This window comes from Aethalodelphis obliquidens, unplaced genomic scaffold, assembly GCF_003676395.1.
Source record: "Aethalodelphis obliquidens isolate GAN/ISIS:26980383/991018 unplaced genomic scaffold, ASM367639v1 scaffold24, whole genome shotgun sequence".
Taxonomy (NCBI): domain Eukaryota; kingdom Metazoa; phylum Chordata; class Mammalia; order Artiodactyla; family Delphinidae; genus Aethalodelphis; species Aethalodelphis obliquidens.
In genome coordinates, this window is record NW_020837968.1 from 11,832,419 (window position 1) to 11,850,065 (window position 17,647).

The 17,647-nt window shown below is 35.0% G+C and overlaps 1 protein-coding gene across 2 annotated transcripts in view; it reads left to right on the forward strand.

The window, feature by feature from the left end:
- Window positions 1-17,647, forward strand: part of SPATA17 (spermatogenesis associated 17) — a 191,708-nt gene that overhangs the window by 67,819 nt on the left and 106,242 nt on the right. For both annotated transcript variants that reach the window (XM_027122207.1, XM_027122208.1), the window contains one exon: window positions 14,913-15,036. In XM_027122207.1, coding sequence (XP_026978008.1) covers window positions 14,913-15,036 — 124 coding nt within the window. The remainder of the gene's footprint in view (window positions 1-14,912; window positions 15,037-17,647) is intronic.

Consider the following 17,647-nt stretch of genomic DNA (forward strand, 5'->3'; position numbering starts at 1 on the left):
TTCACATTGAAACCATCTGGAATCTATTTGATATAAGCAGTAAATTTGAAATCCAGCTTAAGATTTTTTAAAATGACTAACAAGTTATTCCAATAGCATTTATTCAATAATTCACTTATCTCTCCCTGTTAACTGCCATCTTACCACATATTAAGAGTCTTCACATGTACTTGGGTCTATTTCTTGACTATTGATGCCATCTGATTTCTTTCTTTGTAATCCTGTATAGTATTTATTGCATGGCTTAAGTAGCTATAAATTACTTTTATTTTTCAGCTGTGGCTCTTTTTGCTTAATTTTTATCCAACTAAATATTGAGTCATTTTGGCATGTTTCAGAAAACAGCAAATTGGAATTTTAAATGGGTTTAAATTAAATTTCTAAATAGTATAGGGAAAAATGATAATTTGAGTTTTCCTGCCAAACAATGAGGCATATATCTTCATTTGTGTGGATTTTAAAAAAATGTCCATTAATAAAATTTTGTTATACAGGGTCTACCTATTTCTTGCTAATTTTATTTCTAAGAATTTCATATTTTTCTATTATATTTGCTAATGGTGTATTTTCTTTCATTTTCTAAGTATTTCTTTTTTTACATATAGGAAAGCAATATCTTTTGGCAGAGTAATTTTATACCTTACTAAAATTTCTAATTGGGTCTCAAATTCTTGTACTTTTTTTTAGTACTTAAGCTAGATATCGGTGGTTTGTTTTCTCGTTCATTCATTCAGCTATCTAACGAGGGGTAGAGAGTGAGCTGGGGCCGTGGACAGCTGTGCTCTTGCCGCTGTCCTCCCAAGTCTGATGACCTCCTGTCACTGTGGAAACTGATTTCATGAAGCACGGTCAGTGTGAAGCTCCACAGCTTATGGGCTGTCTTTTCTTTCTCCAGTTCACTTTATTCCGCGGCTCTCAGGCTACTTTTCCCCGTTCTCCTCCAGCCCAGGTTTGCCATCACGTCTCAACTCAGTCAGCAGTTCTGATCAATGAAAAGAGGAATTGCTTGGCCTCAGATTCTCTCCCTCAGTTCTGCATCCCAGTCAGTCCCTGTCTTTATCCGTCTTGGTGAGGGTACTCACTAGGTTCTTCAACCTTGTTCACGTATTGATATTTCCCACATACTACACTAACTTTGTGATTGAGGAAGATACCCTGAACTTGTACTTTAAATTTAATTGAATATGACAGATATTCTCCATTTATTCAATTCCTAGTTATTCTCTCGAGTTTATGATGGGGGTTGTGACTCTTCCTTGTTTTTTTTCATATAGTTTTGTTTATGTTTGTTCATTTGGCTGATTTAAGAAAGGCAAAAGAGCGTACATTCACTGTTTTCCTACAAAGCCACACATAACTTATTTTAACAAGCACTCAATATTAGCTTTTATTGTTATGCTTTCTTTGAGTGTCATTTCTTTACTTTTTTTCAGTCTTACTCTTTCTTCAAGGTGTGGAAACTAAATTGTTTTGCATGTATAGATACATTTATAAAACCTTTGTTTTTATTATTCGTATATATGGTTCTTTCTTAATTAAAGCAGTCTTATTTTAACCCTTGATACTAGTATTCTTGCATTAAGATACGAAAGTTTTATCTTTGTAATAATGACCATTTTTCTATTTCCTGTTGCAGTTCTTGACATAGCGTGTTCATTAAAAAAATGTCTGTATGAATGCATATATATTTCGAAGATGGGGTCATATATTCTTCCTCAGTACATAAAAATTTGTTAACTTATATATTATAAATCTGGAGGAGCCACGTTAGACTTTCCATAGTGGCAAAGTCTGATTCTCTTAAAATATGTAATGCTTCTTTTATATATTGTTTCATGTTTTACAATAACTATATAATTAAGCAAACATTTACAATAATATTCTGATATTATCTGAAATGCCAGTTCACACATTTTACATTCTCAGAGGCTGTGTGATGCAGATGAAAGAGCAAGTGTAGAGTCTTAACAGACCTCAGCATGAACCTCCCGTTGAAAACACTAGGGATTAATCTTTCAATCAAATAGAGCTGTTGCCACTCAAACACATTATAAATTGCTAACATATATTGAGCACTTATGGTATACCAAGTGCTGTGCTAAACCCTTGATTCTCATTATCTCCTTCCATTTTCACAACAAACCTGTGAGGTAGATGTTATCACCTATTGTACACTTCAGCTAGAAATATTTTAGTTTTGCTTCATTATGTCTAGGACTTCCCTCTAAGTATCATTTTTCATGAGATTCTTAATTAGGATGGACATATCTGTATAGATGTTTGCTGAAGAATGGTTACCTTAAAGTAAGGGTAAGCATAGAATATAGACACTGAACTATCTCATAATTAATTATTTGGTAAAATTAAATAAAACCCATTAAGAACAAAGCAATATTAAGAGTAATTTCCATACTGTATTACTTTTCTTTAATAAAACCCATCGATTTTCTCTTTGAAACATATTTTATTTTAAAGCTAGTCGATAGAACTATTTATTTTTATTAAACAAGTTATTTTCGGTTAACAGAAAGAGTGGTAGATTTTCCGTTGTTGATACATGAAAGAGATTTGACCCATAAAAAGTGGCTGTTTTGTAGATTCATCTGCTGGGTAAACTGTCAGGTAGCCTCCATAAATGGGCTGTCGTGTTATTTCATTTATTTTTATTATTTGAACTCAAATTAACTCTACAGTTTCACAGTTTATCTCTCATGAATCTGAGCAGTTAAGTAGGACAGAAGAAAAGGTACAGTTCCTTTCGGCTCTAACATATCATTGGCTGTCAGGTACGCCTTGTTATACTGTCCATCCTCATTTAACTATCCCACAAGATCTCTTAATGAAGTTAAGCCCCAAGTTCACTCCAATAATTCTGTGGCAAGAGTCTGTGCAATGTAACAATTCATCACTTGTCAAGAAGGCACTTTTAGTTTATACATTTAATAAGGGCATCCTCTAGCTTGGTTAATTAGAAGTGAACAGTTTGCATATTTACTAAATGCGGAGTGTCATTGCCACCACGGCCTATTGCCTACATGAATTATTTCTCTATCTGCAATAAACAGCTGGGTAATTATTACTGCCATAATCAGATAAATTCCCTCTGTAAGGCTTTTCTTACATGGCAATTCTTTGAACTCATCCAAAGCTGAACAAAATTTATGAACTCCAGCAGCGAGGCCACTTTTTCATACTAGGATATCCCTGTTCCCTGTTTCAAGGACATAAGTGGAGCAGCATAGATATTGTGAAAATAAGGAGAGTAAATATGATTATCTAAAGATAATGTTTCAATAAACCACATTTTAAAAATATAATGTTCCGATCTCAGCCAACTAAATGATAGCAGTTTGGCTTTATCGAATTGTATCTGGGTGACGGGCTCTTTTCGTAAGGGCCAGCCTAAGACATAAAGAAAATAACATTTTAGTTTTCAAGGACCAAATTAGTCTGTAGTGTTAACTGTCCGCATGACTTTCTTTCTGTAGAATCACTTTATATATGAAGAGACAATAATTATAGCAATTAATTTAGTAGAATTTAGATAATAACATACTAGAGTGTCTAACTTAAAGTACAGCATGTAATCTTTCTTTTAAAAACAGTCTATTATTTATCCATCATTAGTAATTAATGACATAATCCATATAATCACTTTAAAACATGGAATGATATCAACTATTTGATCACAGCCTTTTTACATTATTTTTATTTTTACCAAGAATGCACTACCTTTAACAATTTGCTATTTCAAAACATTTTTAAAGCCAAGTATATAAAAAGGAAAAAATCCCTTCATTCCTGAGATAGAATTAATAAAAGGAAAAAGCTTATTACATCGAGTATAATTGTGTTATATATGTATCTGTATATATATTTAATTTTTTTCAAATTTAACTCTTTATACAATGAATTTCAAGAAGTTTACAAAAGACATTTATGAGTAAAAGAAACAAGGATCATGGTGAAGGAAAATACAGAATGATAACTCTGATGGTGTGATTGATCAGGGGATGTGATTAGTTAAGAACGTCCCATTGTCAAAATGGAGAAAACATTACTGCACATACAAGAAACAGCTTTTCTAGAAATTTCTGGAAATTTCACATGTGAACCCTCAATAGGAGACACAGTAATGTAGTGAACAATGACTTCTGTAACTTTGTTTTTTTTTTAAACAGAAAAAAGCTCTGAATTTCAAGTCTCTCTTTTTTGTGGTGATATTTGGGGGGAAAAAAGAGCCAGAACGTAGCAATAAACTGTTACTCATTTGAAAGCAAGGGACTAAAATATGTTGGTTTGTGGACTCAGCCTCGTGGTCGTCCAACTTGGAGGAATGGATGGATTAGAAGTTCTTATCTCTCACTTATCCTAGCTGATCCTCTGATAGGAGGTGGATGGAAGGGAGTTGTTGTTTGTGTTTTTTTTCCCTGTTTAATTCTGTGTTAAGGATTGGTAATGCTGTTTTTAATATTGCTCATTGAGAGTAAATTTATATAGTGGAAATCAGATTTGGGTACCTGATATCTCAATAATACACATTTACAGTCGTACTTGAAGCTACGTTTTAAGTTACTGTGAAAGTGTATTGAGAAAATGTAACCATTGCTAAAAGATTATTTAAAGTACCATCCAACCGGCTATTTGCCCTTCACCTTATTTGACCTCTTTGAAGCACATGACAGTGTTGATTACTTTCTTCTCTACTCTCTCTTGTAACCTAGATTCTCTGAAGGCACTCTCCCCTGGCTTCCTTTCTACTTTTCTGCTTGTTTCCTCTCCATTTCTTTCGTGTACTCGCCTTTATTTGCCTGATCTTGAATATTAGTATTCTCTCTTTGATGCACTTGCCTTTTCATTCTTTATCCTCTGGACAGTCTCCTCCACTTCAGTGACTTCTGTTACCACTTATGTTTTGATGATTTATAAATCTGGATATTCTCCAGCCAAGAATGTTCTGATTATTATAAACATTTATTCAAATGCCTGCTAACACTGCCACTTGGACATCCACAGACACCTCAAATTAAGCATCTTTATATGTGAAATAATAATTTTTTCCCCAAATCTCTTCTTCTTATGGTGAATTGGACCATTTTTCATTTCAGTGCCCAAGCCAGAAACATGGGATTCATACTAAAGATGCTTTTCTCCATTCTGTTGGTGACCAAGCTCTATCACTTCTTTTCCTAGCCCTCTGTTCTCATTCCTCATCAAGCTGTTCTTCCTTCTGCTGCCTGAATTACTCTAAAATACAGATCCGATTAATGTAATCTGTTGTATTTCCTTCCTTTTAAGGTTTCCCTAGTAAAAGGTGACTTAGAGGTCCTAGAAATATGTAAACTATAAACACGAGGATTATATTTGAGAGCATCTTCTTGGCATAAGAATTAAGCAAGCCCAAAGTAATGCATTATATTCTTAAATAGTTATAATACTTAAAAGCTTGGATCGTTGAGAAAAAAATGTTAACAGGTATCTTAGTTAAAATATTATTGTAGAATGGGAATTCCTAAAGAGTGTGTGTGTGTGTATAGAGAGAGATACCACTAACAGATGTGTGTATATATATATAAAATAGAAATTTTGTGATGAAGAGGAAAGGTGTGCAGTGGTGTCATACTACAAAAGCAGTGAATTAAAAAGCATCACTTTTTAAAAAATACTTTTTTCGTTCCCCCTTTGTAATGCCTTTAAGCTTTTTCCATCTTGTTTCCCTTCTAATCTGTCTATTTCCTCTCTCAGGAGTGACATTGAAGAGAACTGAGAGAAAATCACCCCAGTTTCTCTCTCTCTCTGTTCTTTCTACTACTATTTTGTAGTCTTTTCTTATCCTGGCTAAGAATACATAGGATAAGATTCTGTTTAGCATTCACATGAAAGAGATATCTAAGATCAATTATAAAATAATTGGTCCATAAATAGTTTTCCCAAACTCATTTATTGAAGTTACATGTGATAGACTGCTTTAAAACAGTTGCCATCATCCTGTGGTAGGTCAGTGCTTTATGATAGCATCAGGATTAGTTTAGAGAGGTCCCTGATCTGTGTTGAGTGGATTGGATGGAAAAGCAACCACAAGTATTTTTGCTTTAAAGTGAAGTTAACACATTTTAAATAAGAGACGATGTGTGATTTTGGAGTAAACGCAAAGTAAATAAGATCTTACAATTCTTTTCATTTGAAATGGGAACTTTAGCTACTCAACTCTGAACTCTACCCAAAACAAAACTTCAGTAGCTTGATCCTCATTGTCCACAGCTGAATGAGTTACTGTGAAGGTACACTCTCAAGGGAGAGAGAATGTGATGTGCCTTGATCTACCTTTTTGCAAAAGCCCCCATGCTGTGTCTCAAAGTCACCGCCTGTAAAGTCATTTCATTTCACAAAGAAGAACAGGAACCTTGTTAATGATACCTGCCCCTTACCAACCTCAGGGGGATGTTGTGAGGATGAACTAATGTCTGTGAAGCATTTGGAGCTCCTGAATATGATGCACTGAGTCAATATATTTTATTATTATGCCTATTATTGTACTTAGCTCAATGTTACTCTCAATTATTGGACATCATATATATTACATAAAATTTTACTTCCTTTTATAGAAGTTGTCCAGAGTAGTAAAAAGAAAATAATTTTACAGTGATACATGTGCATATGTTTAGAAAGAATGCTATGCAAAAAATTCTTTTCAACTGAGTCTATTCAAAAGAGCCAGAAGAAGAAAAAAATTGATTTTCACGAATGATCTTTCAATGGAGTCTTATTGCTTTTTAAAACCATGAAAAGTACACAAATGAAATAATGGAGCAACTGGATGCTCCCTTTTTACGATCAGAGTGAAGCCATGGTACTGTAATTTTATGACATTGACCATTATCTTCTTTTTTCACTTTTTTCATTCTCAAAATATCTAGTCTATAGTGGACAAATTTGCTAGCATTACCCTTGGAGAGACTACTCACCCTTGGTCCGGAAGCCTTTCTTCTGCTCTAAAGTGCATTGCCCCCAACTTGCTGTTGATAGATCAAATCTACCAAAGAAAGCTGGAGTTTTTTGTGAATAATCCATCCTCGTTTCATTACCACTCCCCTCCATCCCAGCTTGCTCGCTTTAGTGAAAGCCTGTTCATTGATCTGTTCCCACCTCCATTGCCTTTTCTGACCCCTCTAATCAGAGTGGAGCTCTCTGAACTTAAGCACTGTTTATGTGTTTCTTCATAGACTTATTCTGTCTATAAGCCAGTTAGTTATCAGCTATTTTATTTGCAAGCTACTTGAAGGCAGGGACTGGACTTTACACAACTTTATTTCTTTTAATATTTTAAACATACTTATGACTGCCCGAGTGAATAAATAAATGTGTGTTAATTTTCTTCATGATATTAACTGGAAAAGTAGCTTAGACATTTGGAAGGGAAATTGATCTATACTACAAACAAAGGATTTTCAAGAGTTACTGAAAAGTGTTTTATGAGAGCCCTTTTCTAAATGTTTTCAAAATGTGAAAGTCTTAACTCCAGATTTCAGAGTAAGGTGTGATGTTCAGGAACAGCCTGAGTGCTTGAGTATCAAGGGCTATGTACTACCGAGTGCTTACTTTAAAACCGTATTTTCCCTTTCGAAAGCGCTGCCCTAATGAAATTTACAACACTTGTCCAACAATTCCAGGGCCTAGGTAACCAGGTAGATAAAATTAGTGGTTTAAATGATTTGACTGACTTAACATGAAGCTTTTGTTTCAAATGCAAATATTTTGAGTATCTTAATGACTTCCAGATCATCTATTCTAAGGTTTTATCAGTCTCAAAATATTTTTGGATGTCACGTACCAACTCCAAGCATGTAATTGCTTTATTTGTGGTTAGTAATTTTACTTATATTTTAGACTTAGCCTTCCCTTTTTCCTTTTATTATCTTCTTATTTGGTTACATTAATATGGACAGATTGAGAGTAGACAGTTGTTAGAGATACAACATAAGTCCATTCAATAAATTTAACTAAAATACTTCTATGTCATAACATACCACAGCAGAAACTCATGCTATTCAGCTAGTTTTATTTTGAAGGCTTCTCCCAACAGAAGATATCACTGACTTTGCCATCAGACAGAGTGAGGACTCTAGAGAATTGTTTAAGTCCATTTTCTTAGAACTATATATTTTTCTTAAGGATGATACAGATGATAGCTTTTTGTTTTTATTTGAGAAATTATGGAATTTGGGGCATCTGTGCTTTTAAAACAATCTCCACGTAACTTTTAAATTTCTCTGTCAAAATTATGATTTCTATGGACGTATTGGGATGTACATGTCCTGTCTCCTTTGTAGTACTTCATAGTACTTTAGCTAATACGGTGAGATTCATAATTAGATCATTAACTGAATATAATTGCATCGCTTCATGATGTCATACTAGTGAGTAGAATCTAATCACCTTACTTCCTCAACAGAGCTGACAATCTCATTGCTGTAGCTAGTGTGCTCCTCAAACTTTAGCAGGCAGGAGATTGACTCAGGGTCCCATCCCCCAGAATTTCGGATTGAGTCGGTCTGGGCCAGAGCCTGAGAATGTGCGTTTCTAGCAGTTCCCCAATGAGGCTGATGCTGCTGTTCAGGGACCACACTCTGAGAACCACTGTCCTTGGCAAAGAGCCAGAGTCTGGGTTCTACGTCCCCTTCCCAAGGGGGGCTTTCTCAATGTGGCTTCTTCCCTCTTCTAATCAGACCACCAGAAGTGATGAAATGCACTACTAGTCGGCTGAGAAATAGTTAAAAAGGAAGCTCGCACCTAGTTTATACCAGATATTAGGCCAAATATTTTGAGAGGGGCACACCTTAACCCTGACCTTCAGGACCTTAGCACATAGTAGGAGGAGTGCTGAAGTGGTGTATGTTTACAGGTATAATTTGTTATAGAAAGTAGGAGTAAAGGATTGTTAGAGTAGGAACAGCTAGAGAGTAATTCTTTTTAAAGGGATCTCGAAGGCTTTTTAGAGGAAAGGGTAGAGATTTCTGGTCTTTATTGTTGTTACTGTCGTTCTACTGCACTAGAAGATAAAAATTATACACAATTTTTTTAGTACTATATTTTGAAATGAATAAGAAAATCAAACAAAATGGCAAAATATATAGCTCGCTTCTGAATGGCATAGGCGGCCATCTTAATAATTTTTATTATGGTAAATAAGTATTACGTGAGTCTGCTGAACGAATACTGAGCTGTGAATAATTTAGTCAGTAATATATAGAAGAGAATAATTCCCAAATTGTAATTATGAATTTGGATGTTTTTTATCTTATAAATATTATTTGTTTCTGAAAATAATTTTGAGTGGAGTGCTCTATTTTCTTCAAGAAATAGTTTTTGAAGGTACATTATTTTTCTTCTTTGGCTCAGACCTTGGGCAAAAATCAAGAAACAATTTAAAAAGACAAATTGTGATGAGAGAAAGAAAATGTGCAATGCAAGGAAACATGAATTATTGCATGATAGCAAGTAATCATTAGCTTTCATCTGGGCTCAGAACTGAGCAGAATCATGTACTTGTTTCTGTAGTCACTTCTCTCAGGTTCCTGTCGTCATTCATATACGCAGACTTCCATATGTATATGGAGACAATAGAGTGAATTCTTTATGACAGTACTCATATCCAATGTAATGGTCCTACTGTCCAGGACTATCTTTGTAAAATCTGTTTATTTATTCATTTAAATAAACATGGATAAAACAGACATAGTCTTTATAGAGTTTGCAATCTAGTGGGTGAGACATACATTAAATAAGCAAATACAGCCATAGAGACATAATTATAAATGTTAAGCTCTATAGAGGAAAAAACAGAATTATGGTATGATGAGTGAGAATAACAGTGGGAGAAAATTCAGCTTGCTGTGAAGGGAGTTCAAGGCAGAAAATACAGTGTAAGTGAAGGTCCTGAGGTAAATCGTTTCTAGGAAAGGAAATAGGGTCCTTTCTAGGAAAGGAAATAGGGTAAATTGTTTGCTAGGGAATAAATAAAGCCATGCTGACCAAAGCACAGTAGTCACAGGAGGAGTGGTATGAAGTGAGATGGAGAGATAAACAGGGCCGATCCTGAAAGGCCTGTGGGTTTTTATTGTTTGTTAGTTTCGTTGTGCTAATTAGCTTTTAAGGATCTTGTCAGTTTCTGTCTCTTTTTATACATTATGATGTTCATTAGCATTCTTCATATACTCAAAAGTAGCAAGTGGACAACGTGTTAAGAAGAGATGACATGTGTGGCTGCAAATGCAAAAGTCTGTCCATTCCGAGGTCACGTGTAGATCCCCAGTTATAATTTTATGATCTGATGATGAAGAAGAGTAGCGATGGTTCATTTAAACTTTTCCAAAACAAAGCAGCTTTTCCCTTTTGAGGACTTTGGGAAAAGAATATGGATACTACAATATTCAAAGTTACAGGAAAAAAAATGTCTATCAATATCTAAATAAAATATTAGATTGGGCAAAATGTATGGTATGAGTATAGTATTGTGCTTAAAGGCATGGATTTTGGTGTCAGACCTAGATTCAAATTCTAACTCTGCCACTTTCTAGTTTGAGAGTTTGGGCAGAGATCTCACCTCTGTGAAATGGGTGTGGGTAATATCTGCATCACAGGACTGTGAAAGGATTAAATGAGGTATTGTAGATGTCTTAGCCAGGAAGCTCTTGGAAACAAAATGTAAGTCAAGGATTAAACTGCCAGTCCTTTGTTTGAGTGGTTCTAGCTCAGGACAGCGAGGGTGAGGGAGAAGGGGGAGTGAAGTGTCAGAGATGGAAACAGACTCTGAGACAGTGATTTGGTTTGTGAGTGTTATTGGGGAGCATTTGGGGAATAATGTCTCTAAGGGAGTGGAAAAGGAAAGCAGAGGGAGGTGATGAGCCTCATCGGAAGTCTCAGCCAATCTCAGGAAGCTCTGGGCTTTGGATGGCCCTTTAGAGTAGTGCTAGATTGGCACAGAGGCTCTGGGCCTGTGTATTCCTTCAACCACCAGTCATTGGATGCCGAATGGAGGAGCGGGTGACAAAACCTGGGGTGGGGCAGCAGATTTTCACCAGTGAGATGTAGCTTGAGCTGTCAGCCACCAACAGTCAGGGCAGCTGTATTGGGTGCTTTGGTCCTATAGGGAGGATGTGATAGGATGACCTCCTGCAGCCCTGGACCACTGCTTCACATCACATTCCAGAGTGACACAACCTAGTGGAGCAGGTGTGCATTCTTCTGTTAGCCACATAGGTTTTCTCCCAATCTGCAAGGAGACCTCTCAAAGCAGTATGTGAAAGACAGTAAAAAAGGGAAATTCATTTGCATGAGTCTCTTCTGTCTTCTATTTCCCACTGGTCAAGGTTTACCCCATGCTTCCTGCCTCTTAGAAGCCAGATTCCTTGCTCTGCCTTGTGGGAAATCTCATCCGTAAGGTGCACACTAGTGTGGAGAGAGAAAGGAGAAGATCATTGACGGAATTTAAGAAAGCATAAAAGATTCCTATTCAGTTATGTAGATACAGCATGTAACCTAGTACGCAGCTCACAGGAAACATTCTCTAATGTAGCACCTTACTATGTGCCAGCCACTACTCTGAGCACTTTACATAGATTCATCTATTCGATCCTCACAATAGCTTGATGAAGAAGATACAAATACTGATAATATATTTGCATTTTACGGATGAGGATATTGAGGCTCAAAGATTAAACAGCTAGTAAGTAGCCCAGCAGAGATTTTATAACCAGGTGTAATTTCAGAGTCTATGTTGTTTAACTGCTCTACTATATTGCCTCCAAGTGGCTATTCTTATTTTTATTATTGTTATCACGATTAGAATATGTAAATATTTTATTATCATTATAGATATCATTAGCAAAATATATTCAAATATATAAAGCTTTACATAGTTTCAGTAATTTTTGCCTTTATTTTAAAACTAATATCACAAAATGTTTTGTATATATAAAAACTGGTACAGAAAGTCTGGGCACTTATCCTGGTTTCTCTAACTATATAATAGGAAACAGGATCATAAGGTAAAAGAAAATAATCATGGTTCCTTCAATAAAAGTAGCTTCTGCATAGTATTTCTTGTATCAGGATGACTATAGCCAGGTCTGTGGTTAGAGAATCTGCAAATCTAGGGATTCTAATTCCATTTCTGCCATTAACTGATTTGTTATTCAGAATGGGTCATTTCATCTCTTTATGTGTTTTCATATTTGTAAAATAGGGTAATTAGTTATACCTATCCCATATATATCACAGGATTTTTTTGAAGATAGAGATAAGTCAATACACCTGAAATTAAAAAAAAATATTCATAACCTGAAACTATTTGGAGAAATTTTTAATTGTTTAAAAAGCATTTTAAAAATTGCTGGATTAAAAAATAGGTAAATTTTATATTTTTGCAGGGAGCCCTAGTTACAATGGTTTCCAGCTTTTAATCTTTAATGGGATCATAATTTTTTACTGCATCCTTTACATTGAGCCATATCTTCATCTAGATTGCTGTAACAAAAACCTGTATATCAAGGATAAATAATTTATTCAGCTCCTCCTACTTGGTTATTTAACAAAGAATATTTAACATAAATATAATTGTGGTGTTCAATACAACTGTATACTCTGAAGTAGGGCAATAAATCAGCTAGCAACTTTAGATTGGTTTTTTTTCAATAATTGTATGAATTGACTAAATTAATTATTTTTGTGGTTTGCGATTACCCCAGATTAGTTTTTCTAGGGTTTTGTCAAATTTCTTGGATTTATTTGTAGGGCTTCCCAGTTCCTTCTAGATTTACTCTGTGTTTTCTTTATATACTGGAAACTGGCATTCTTTTACACCTCTCTCAGTTTTAACTCTCCTTGTCAAGCTCCCCAAGTACACATTGTTTTAATTTTATGTTTCCATATCCTGAAGATGGATGGTTTTTACTGCTTCAAGTAATTTCCACCCTCATTTTGTATCCAAGTCCTAGTTACTTCTTTGTACCTTGCCTCTTCATGTATGTGTTCAATTTTATTGGGCCTTTTTTCTTTCTTATGTAAGATCTCTTCATATTCATTAAATTATTTATAGAACACAAACTTCTTTGTAGATGTGTTGTTTTAATTTTTGTGATTACTCGGAAAATTCCTGTCCTTATCTTTGGAGTAACATAAAATTGGATACCTGCATATCTGAGTAATTATCCTTATAGCGGCAGTTCATTGGTTATTTTAAATTATCTTAAAGACTTATAAGAGGAATTAGAGAAGAGATATTTATTTTTTACATAATATCAAAAGTAAAGGTGAAAATTAATGACGTATTCACTTCCTTATGTAACATATGATTGTTACTTTTCCTGGTAAAAATTCTCATTTATTCATATGTAACTGCCTTGAAATTTGTACCTAAGGACAAAGAAAGGTCGCCAATCCCTGTAACTCCTGGTTCTTTGTCAAAAATGGACACAGTTAATGAGGTTTGTTTGGTACAGAACAAATTCTCAGACACAGATAGAGATCCTTTCAATGGAAACAAATTTGTTTGGCTTTACCAGGTTACTTAGCGATTAATAATAGCCTTGAGATGCAGGTCAGAAAGGTCATTGTACCAGCCTGCCAGCACAATCTAAATGTGCAGCCAGCCCAGCTCTGTGGGTGCAGAAGCCCCCAAAATACTATGCATAAAGTAAAACAGGCTATTTTCTGACTCCTTTTTTCATATTAATAAGCAATTTTCAAGAGAAGGGTGGCAAAATGAGGGCCATGCCACTCCAAGTAATTCATTTATTTTGCAATTTAATCTTATGTTGGAAAAAATAGCTCTGCTGCAATAGCAGAGCATGGTGATTTTTAAACGTCAGAGTGTTTCATAAGTAACCTTGTATGAACTATTGTATTAGTAGCCTTTAACAGAAAATTGCGACAAAAATATTTCCAGTCATTGAAGTAGAAATGAGAATCTTTTTTTCTTTTTTTTTTTAATTTTTGGAATTCTCCCCTCTACTTTCCCCTGCTATCTTTGAGGTATGTGCCCAGATGCTTTACTTAAAATTTTACTTATAGAACTAGACACTAAGTTACATATGTTTTTTAAAAGCATAAAGTACAATTTCAAAACATTTTAGCATGAGTGGTTAAACTTGTTCTATGAAAATAAAGGATTTATTCTTCCATAATTTGATAATATTCTATTTAGCAGGTATTTGTCACAAAGTATATTTTAAGAGGTGATTTTTTGTTTAAATTTTTAAAACACATATACATAAGTGATGAAAATTTCATTATTTTAATGGAATTTATTACACTTAGAAAGTTGTGAACTTATGCACCCAATTTGGCTTTTATTCTAATTATTGATATAATTGAACAAAATGTCAACCTTTCAAGTACAGGATAATATATGTAATCTTGTTGATATTATTTAAACTGTTTAACTGAAGTAAACTTAGAATAAATTAAGTATACGTGTAAAAACCCATCACACTTTTTAAATTAGCCTGTTAGTGTGTAAAGTAAACAATGAGAACTTGGTAAATACCAAATTTAAAGGAAATCAATAGCCCAGATGTTTTCTTAGGATATTTAACTAAGTCCAAAATAGCCAAAGAAAATGATAGCATAGTAATTAACTTACTTTGCATTTGATACAGTTCCTCAGCTATTGAACTGATTATAATATGTAGATACTTGATTTTCAAAATTTCACCACTGAAAAATCACTTAAATGCTTTTTAAAGATTGCAAAGATTCCCCTAGAATGTGCCAGTAAGTTCGATTCCAGCACTGATTTTGATGGATGTGGACAATGGTTACCCCTCAAAAACTTACTTGATTCTCATCAGTGAAAGAATTAAAAGGTTAGCAGATTTTTTGTATCATGAATAACCACAAACTGATTCCTGCAGGAAGGCTCTGGAGGAGTTTGCAGAGATGAAAGAAAGGGAAGAGAAGAAGGCCGACCTGGAAAGGGAGGAGAAGAAAAGAGATTACCAAGCCCGAAAGATGCATTACCTCCTCAGCACAAAGCAGGTTGGTCTACCTGTCCCTGACAGCTCGCGGAAGCCACTTGGGCACCCAGCCTGACAGAGATAAACTAGCAGGCTGAATGGGACATGACTTGTTGAAAAGATATCACAAAGACACTACTTCGAGTTCAATTCCGTGCTGCTGTGTAGGTGCACGCAGGCACCCCGGCTGGTCTGACAGCAGCTTCATAGAGGCAGCCGGGCGAGGCTGGCAGAAAGGTCCAAGTCAGCACTGCGATCCGCCACGAAGGGCATAACCTTCCTTTCCAAATCCAGCCTGAGTGGCTTATCGTTGTGTTGTGAATTGATCAAGAACTAAGAAGTTATTAAGCCGAGGTCACTTTCATGTTTTCTCTGTTAATTGAGTGAATGTTGAGATTAAAACCATTCTTGCATCCTTTCTATTCTATTAATCTGATAAATTCCGAGGCAAGTTTTCATGTATAGCTTTTAAACATACTGCTTGAGCAGTTGCATCTTCATATAGAAATATAAGTGTGGGATTTCGAATACTTAGAAATTTCTTTTCTGATACGTGGGAAGATTTTACTGCTTCAGATCTCGTCATGGTTGCTAAGAAAAAAAAAACTTGCATGTCGAATATTCTGCTCACAAAGAAATACGATTAAAAAACAGCATGAATTTGGGGGATGAGATGTGTTTTGTTACTTGAGCTTGAGGCTGGAAACTAGCAATTTCTTGGTTTTTATTCTTTCTCCTAGACTTCAAGTCCAGTCTTAGAGTTCTAGCTGAGTCGCATATGCAGATGTCTTCCGACAGGGAGGGGCAAGTGAAGTCCCAGTGGGAGAGGGTGAGAGCTGAGCCTGAATGTCTTCCTTAGAGGCATCCAAAGTTGAAACCATATTAAGTACTGGGCTGGCCATGTAAGTTTGGAAAACAGGCCTCCTGTACCTCTAGCTTCTATTTGGTAGTTGAAATGACAATGATGACTATCGTAATATTTACTTGGATTTGGGTAGCTGAAATGTCTTTATTTAACAGGCAAGGAAACTGAAACTCAGATAATTATGTGACTGGTCATAGGCACAAAACTACTAGTCATAGCTCTGGTATTCAAACTGAGGTCTTTCAACTCTAAATATGCTTAGGTAATAATTTAAAGAGAGTTTTAAAAATAAAAGGTAAAAGTATTTTCACTTTTTATTATAAAATCCATAACAATGTAAATGTTTTAGTCGTTTGATTAGTGGGCTACATTTTACAGATATAGAATTACAGATCAAGGATTCTTTTTAGCAAAACATTTTTTTCAAACTTTAGTTACTAGTAATTTCAATTTTGATGAAACTAAGGGGGGCTATAAATATATCCTGTAATTCTTTAAACCTAGTAATAATTCTTGGGGACAGTGTTTTCTATGATAACTTTGAACTCTCTTTATACTTTGAAACTTAATCTGAGTTCTAATTGTGTGGTTTATACTTAGGATTGGTAGTGTGATAGAGAAAGCAACCTTAAAAATGGTGAATCAGATTTAACTGAAACATCTGTTAATTCTGTTTTAGCCAGGGTTATTTAGTTATTGGGTGTATAGTGGAATAATTTAGAAAGACCATAAAAACTTGGATGTTTTACTAATAAAAATAATAGCACATATCCACGGAGTGCTTACCATGTGTCAGGGAGTATGATAGATATTTTATATACATTATTTTTTAAAGTATTTTGATTTCATTTCGGTTTTTCATTTAAGTGCCTGGTTTAACAAATTATTTCACAAACGTGACCATGTGACTTGGCTCATGGACCTTAACAAATATTCAAGCAATATTACCATTATGTTTTAGGTATGTTTGTATTAACAATGCAAGCTGTCAGTGCAGTATCTCATTTTTCTCCTGTTTATCCCATGTTGGCTGCTAGTAATATCAGTGTATATAAATTTTAGTTTAGTGATCACTTGTCCCCAGAACTTCCTGGCATCCAATAAAATGTTTCTTTTTTGAGGCGCTATGGTACAGTAGAAAGAGTGTGAACATTTACATCAGTCAGAGCTGAGTTGGCATGCAAGCTCTCTCACTTAGGGTAAGGTATTAGGAGATTACCTAGAATTGTCTGAGCCTCTGTTTCACTCTGCACCTTGAGAGAACATTGTGAGGACTAAATGTAATGTATTTAAAATACTGCCAGGCCCTTAGAGGACATTCAGTAAATGATAACAATCATATTATTAGAATTTAACCTGTCAAGGATAAACTAAGATTCCACACTTTCGTGTTCTTCAATTTGTCTTAGCTGTTGGAAGCATTCATTTTCTCATTTCCTTTCTTTGCTTTTCTTTAGTTATTAAAGAAAATTAGTTAGAAATCTTCATAATGGTGTTGCCTACCCTACATTTCACACCTGGCTTCACAGACCTGAGGGCAATACAGAGGAAATGATGTTTTTAAATCACCTCCCTTGAAGAGGAATATTATTAAAATGTCAGGGGTTTTCATTAGAATCTTGCAAGTTGGTGTATTTTGTCACAGTGGTCTTTAATATTCGATCACAATTAACTAGAGATAAAAGGGACAGCCCTTTGAAACTCTGGGCACACTTTTGTTCCTGAGGGAGGCTTTCTTTTTCCTTTCTTTTCTCCCTCCCTCCCTCCC